Raw genomic sequence first — 6,054 nt, 5'->3', positions numbered from 1 at the left:
GTGACAGTTTTATGAAGTCTTTTAAATAACAGAATAGAGAAAAATCATAAATGACACTGTCAAATACACTGGTGAAGTATCAGGTTACAGCACAGTAGGAAACCTCAGCTCTGGACCTCAAATGCTATCTGATGACATTCTTAGACTTTGGGTTTTGGGGAAGCTAGGATTCTGTACATTCCAAATATTTATAAGGATGTAGGTCAGTGATTGGAGGCAGGCAATGAATGGCTATGTAGAGGGCTAAGATGGCCATAAGACAGCCTTGATAATTTGGTTCCACACCAGTGACATTCTAGCTCTCTACAATCACCAGTTTGTATCAGCCAGTCAGCCTTGTAGAATATTTAACTTAGGGGCGGTCTTTTCTCTTTTGGGAACCTCATTCACAGCTTCAAAGTCTTTGAAAGACTCTCCTGTCATGTGTTCCCACGATCATCAATCCATAAAACTTGCAGAAGTAAGTTGTGTTGGTTCCTCTTCGGGAACAGCAGTGTTAGGAACTTTGTAGCTTCTCATCGTTGTGAAATATTCATAAGAGCTTGGGTAGAGGAGGAAGGAAAGTACTAAATACCTGTGCAAATTATCCAAGGACAATCATTAAAAAACTGAGTTTTCAACTTATGAGAGTATTCGTTGTAAGAAATAAGGAAATAATCTATATTGAATTTTGTGCATTTGTCTTTGATAAAAAATTAATTTGATCCCGTGTTTAGTAAAATTCTATTTTTGAAAAGGAAAATTCTCTATGTCTAGAATTTTAAAATTAATTTTTGTAGTTTTCCTTTCCCACTTTATAGCTAATATACATTTTAAAATAAGAATACAAAAGGAAAAATTTCCTTCATAAGCTAAAAGGAAAATTTGGGTTGTAAGAGTAGTTGACTGCTGATAATTCATTGTTACAGTAACATTTTTTCAACTACATTGATAATATTTCCATAACCTTCAAAAATGGCACAGGTTTTTCCTTACCTTGTCATTGCCGCATGTACAACATTTTTTCACATCAGAGGACTGTATAGCTCCACCTTCTGAGAAAAGAGATTTCTAACTGATTACATCTCTTCCCTTGTAGTCAAGAGGTCCCAGTGGACATGGCCTTAGAGCCCCACATGCCAGAACCCATGTGCCTCATTGAGAACGTCAAAGGACAGCTGAGACCTAACCAGGAAGCCCTGGAGATCCTGTCAGCCATCACTCAGCCTGTGGTGGTGGTGGCCATCGTGGGCTTCTACCGCACGGGAAAATCCTACCTGATGAACAAACTGGCTGGGAAGAAAACAGGTGAGTGCCACCAGCAGAGCTGTGCTAGGTCTTCTTTGTCCACCAGCAGTGTCAGCTTCCAGCATAGGGTATGAGGAGAGGAAGTTAAAGAGATGAATACTGGAAGGTTACCTCCCATTCAAAGTTAGGTTTTTAAATCTTCATTTTGTTCCAGGGGCAAGTCAGTTCAACAGCAGGCCTTACTTTGTCTTAGATTCCCTTTCAAAAGCATAAATCATTTCTATTGTAGAGAGAAAGAGGCATTAGTAAGGACAGCTAATTTATATCACAACGTGAAATAAACTGTAAAGCATTTATTGAAAAGTTCATGTTGTAACAGCAAGTTTCTATTGAGTTTTAAGACTAAAATGATTTCAAATTGAGTTTGATTTTTAATATCATAAATATAATTAACAAAGACTTAATTCTTATGACCATTTTAAAGCACACAATTCTGTGGCATTAGGTAAATATTCTTCATTGTATAATCATCAAATCAATCCATTTCCATACACTTTCCATGTTCTGCAGCATAAACTAAGTAACCACTTTTCAGTAGTTCTCCATTTGACCATTCCCACCACCACTCTACAACCTATTTCTTTGATTTGACTACACAAATATAAGGAGAGCAAAGAGTGTGGTTCAGGGCAGAAGTCCCAGTACTTGGGAGGCTGAAGTGGGAAGATCATTTGAGCTCCCAAGTTCAGGAACAGCTTGGGTAACCTAGCAAGGTTCCCCAGCACAAAAAGAAAGAGCGTTTATCACTTCAATGGTACTGATATTCTAACATTACTATTTCTTCCAAGCCATAAACACTAGATATGTATTTGACTGTGTCTTCTATAATTTCTTTCAACAAGTTATGCTTTTCACTACACAGATTTTTACCCTCTTGTTGAAGTATAATCCTGAGTAGTTCATTCTTTTGATGTTGCAAATAGGATTATAGCTTCCTTAATTTCTTATACAGGTTATTCATTATTACTGTATAGAGATGGAACCAATTATAGAATTCATAAGATGGGTTTTTTTTGGTCTTTTTTTGAGACAGGATCTCTCTGTAGTCCCAGCTGGCCTGGAACTTACTATGTAGACCAGGCTGGCCTCCAACTCACAGAGATCCTCCTACCTCTGCCTCCCAAGTGCTGGGATTAAAGGCTTGTACCACAATATGATTTTTATATGCTGATTTTGTATGCTGTAGCTTTGTTGGATTTGTTTATTTTATCTATTTGAGGATACATATTTGAGGTTTTCTACATTAAGATCATGCCACCTATAAACAGGATAATTTTACTTCTTCCATTCCTATTTGGGTTTCTGCGATTTTCTTTTCTTGACTAATTACTTTGGATAGCACTTCCAGTGCCAAGTTGAATAGCAATGTCCAAAATATGCACCTTTTTTTCATTTTCTGATCTTAGGAAAAAAGCTTTCTATCTTTAGTGATTGAATGGGATATTAGAGTGGATTTTCAAATATGGCCCTTATTACACTGAGATAATTTTCTTTTACTTCTAATTTGTTGAATGTTATTTTTTAAAATCATAATATGTTGAATATTTTCAGATACTGAATATTGTGATTATTTTTGGTAAAATATCAATGCTAATTTTGGTTTCAGTTAGCTCTGCTGACTTTGATGATGGTAATTAAAAAATTATTTATTTAATAACCACAAGCTTAGAAGAAGCATTTCATTACAACAGCATTGTCATATTTAATAACAGTTTCCAGAGCTAAAATGCAGATGATGCTAATTTTTAACTCAGTTTCTTTCAGCACCTGCTACTAAATCTCTCTTATTTTTCTATAATTTACAGGTTTCTCTCTGGGCTCTACAGTGCAGTCTCATACCAAAGGAATCTGGATGTGGTGTATGCCTCATCCCCACAAGTCAGACCACACTCTAGTTCTGCTTGACACGGAAGGCCTGGGAGACGTTGAGAAAGTGAGAATGGGAATTCATTTTCAATTTAATCCCTAATCTATGAAAATTCCTTACTCTTTACATTTTACCAATATAAGCTTGAATTTAAACATAACACACCTTTTCTTTCTTTCTTTCTTTCTTTCTTTCTTTCTTTCTTTCTTTCTTTCTTTCTTTCTTTCTTCTTTCTTTTCTTAGAATAAATGGTTTATTTTGGCTCAGTTTTAGTGTATAGTCCATCCACGCAGGGAAGGTCAGGCAGCAGGACCACAAGGCAGCTGGTCACATTGCATCCACAGTCAGAGAACAGAGAGAGATTAACACTGGGGCTCAGTCCACTGTGTCTTTTTATTCAGTTCATGACCTCAGCCTAGTCTGTGATGGTGCTGACCACATTCAGAGTGGGTCTTTCTTCCTCAGTTAATCTACTCTGGAACACCCTCATAGACACTCCCAGAGGTATGTCTCCTAGGTGGTCCTAAGTCAAAGTATTGGAGCTTGGTGAAGTGGTGAACTGGGAGTTTCTTGTTCTGGGAAGAATGCTGTTTGTGAGCAAGGTCTTCAGCTCTTTCTTCAGTGTAAGGGATTGGCACCAGAGGAGGAGAGGGAGGCAGGGCAGTGGCAGCCTGGGGCAGGTCTTCCTTCTTGGGTGGATAGAGTGGTTGATTATCTCTTGAATGCTTCCCCTAGAACAAATTTCATTTTGGGCATTTCTCTCTTAGTATTAAATCTTTATCTCAGTGGATTACGGTGACCTGAAATAGGACTGATATTTTAAGGATTTTCAGATATTTTCTATCTGAGTTAATTTTATTGATTACTTTTTATTACTTGAATTTTTGCAAATTTCATACAATATATTTTGATCATATTTAGATTCCATCCCCCATCTGCAGCCTTCTTACAGCACTCCCCCGTCCCCGCATTTCATGTACTCTGTCATATATATCAAGACCTACAAGTCAACATTGTATTCTTTAATGTCCTTTGGTGTGGGACCATCTATTGGATCTTGGTTAATCTATGTACTGTCACCCCATAAAGAAAGCCAACTCTCCCTCCCCAGCAGTTCCTGTTTACAAATAGTTCCTCAGCCAAGGCTGGGGCTGCTTACCCACATCCTCATTTTATGCTGTGGTTTTGTCTGCTTGAGTTTGCCTGGGTCTTGTGCATCCTGTAATCATTGCTGTGAGTTAATGAGTAACTGACTAGATGTCCGGAAATCTGTTTCCTTCATCCACCACCTCTTGCTCTTAAAGTCTTTCTACCCCTTCCCCTGCAATGGTCCCTGAGCCTTGGGTGTCACAGGTTGGAAATAGTGTTTTATTCAAGGATGAACATTCCGCAGTCTCTTATTTTCTGCACTTTGGCTAGCTGTGGCTTTCACGGTTAATCACCATTTGTTGCACGTCACTGGTGAGGGTTTAAAGATGCATTAATATTCTTTCGACCCCTGTTCCACTATGTTCCCTTAGCCTTAGGTGTAGAAGTTACATTGTAGATGTGTCACTTAGGGTGGGCGTCGCATAGACACCTATTCTCTTCCATTCATTCATTCTGTTGGTGAGGCTTCCCCCTGTTATTTCAAATTGGCTTCTTGAGTTTTTCAATACATCTTCATTTCAACTTGAGTTTTCATCAATATTTCTATCCCTTTTATGAATTCGCTTTTTCAAATCCTGAGTTGTCTTCGTCATTTCGTGCAGCTGTGTATTTGTATTTTCTTGAGCTTCAGTCAGGAATTTATTCCTATTCCCCTTGCGTTCTCTGAGTTGTTTGTGTGTTCTTTAGATCCTTGACTTCCATTCGGGGTGTGGTAGTCCATGCCTTTAATCCCAGTCTTCAGGAGGCAGAGGCAGGCAGATCTCTGTGAATCAGAGGCTAACCTGGTCCATATAGTGACTTCCAGGTGTGCTGGGACGGGGGAAACCCTGTCAAACACACACACACACACACACACACACACACACACACACACACAGATCTTTGAATCCTTCGATCACGTTTATGATTGTTATTTTACGTTCTCTATCCTGGGGTTCTTCTGATAGTTCTCATTGTAGAACACTTTTACTGGAACTTTGGGATTTGGTGAGAACATATTATCTTGGTTTTTCATATTACTAGTGTTTTTGCAGTGTGACCTGGGTACATGGACTTCTTTTGCTGGTTGTGTGTCTGATAAGAAGTTCTACTTCTAGCCTGCCTTTGTTGAGTTGAAGTTTGGTTCTGTTTTTATTGTTGTTGTAGTTTGGTTTGCCTTTTGATGAGGTAAGTTGGTCTGTGATTCAGGTTCTCATTTATTATTTTTTATTGGAGGGATGGGATGATTCCAGGCTGGTCCAGTGTTTATGGTAAGGAGTCACAGTTCGGACTGTGAGTGTGAAGATGGAGGTGGGGTGTGAGGGTTCCAGCCAGCTGATCATGCTAGCCTGGAGACACAGCAGAGCTTTATAGTCCTATTTTCAGAGCCTGAAGATTGTGTCTGAGTGGGAAGGTATCTAATTAGCTGGACAGGGTGTTCCAGAGACCACTGGCAGCTGGTTCTTGGCCAGGCTAGTCAGGAGAATTCCAGCAGGGTGAACTGGCCTAATCCTGGAACAGGACAATCCCCTCAGGCTATGTTCATGTTTACTTTGAAGAGCATCAACATCCTGTATATAAAGCTTTTCACTCAAGTATGACTTGTGCCTTCTTTAGAGAAGGCTCACCTACTTCCCCACAATATTTAGCAGCATATTCATCTCAGACTACCTGAGATGGGATATGTTCATAAGAATGCCAGATTGTGGGCCTGGAGAGATGGCTCAGGGGTTACGATCACTGGATACTGTTGCAGAGGACTGGGGTTCAAT

The 6,054-nt window shown here is 39.2% G+C and overlaps 1 protein-coding gene across 1 annotated transcript in view; it reads left to right on the top strand.

Moving 5' to 3' along the window:
* The first annotated feature begins 1,090 nt into the window (after positions 1-1,090).
* The window catches only part of LOC103725631 (guanylate-binding protein 1-like), a 19,784-nt gene continuing 14,820 nt past the window's right edge, over positions 1,091-6,054 (top strand). Inside the window, exons 1-2 of the mRNA XM_029558570.1 lie at positions 1,091-1,287; positions 3,093-3,220. Of these exons, the coding sequence (XP_029414430.1) occupies positions 1,098-1,287; positions 3,093-3,220 (318 nt within the window). The 5' untranslated portion in view covers positions 1,091-1,097. The remainder of the gene's footprint in view (positions 1,288-3,092; positions 3,221-6,054) is intronic.

Source organism: Nannospalax galili, unplaced genomic scaffold (assembly GCF_000622305.1).
Source record: "Nannospalax galili isolate Female #2095 unplaced genomic scaffold, S.galili_v1.0 scaffold1669, whole genome shotgun sequence".
Taxonomy (NCBI): Eukaryota; Metazoa; Chordata; class Mammalia; order Rodentia; family Spalacidae; genus Nannospalax; species Nannospalax galili.
Note: the sequence above shows the minus strand (reverse complement) of the source record. Positions and strands in the feature narration are given on the sequence as shown.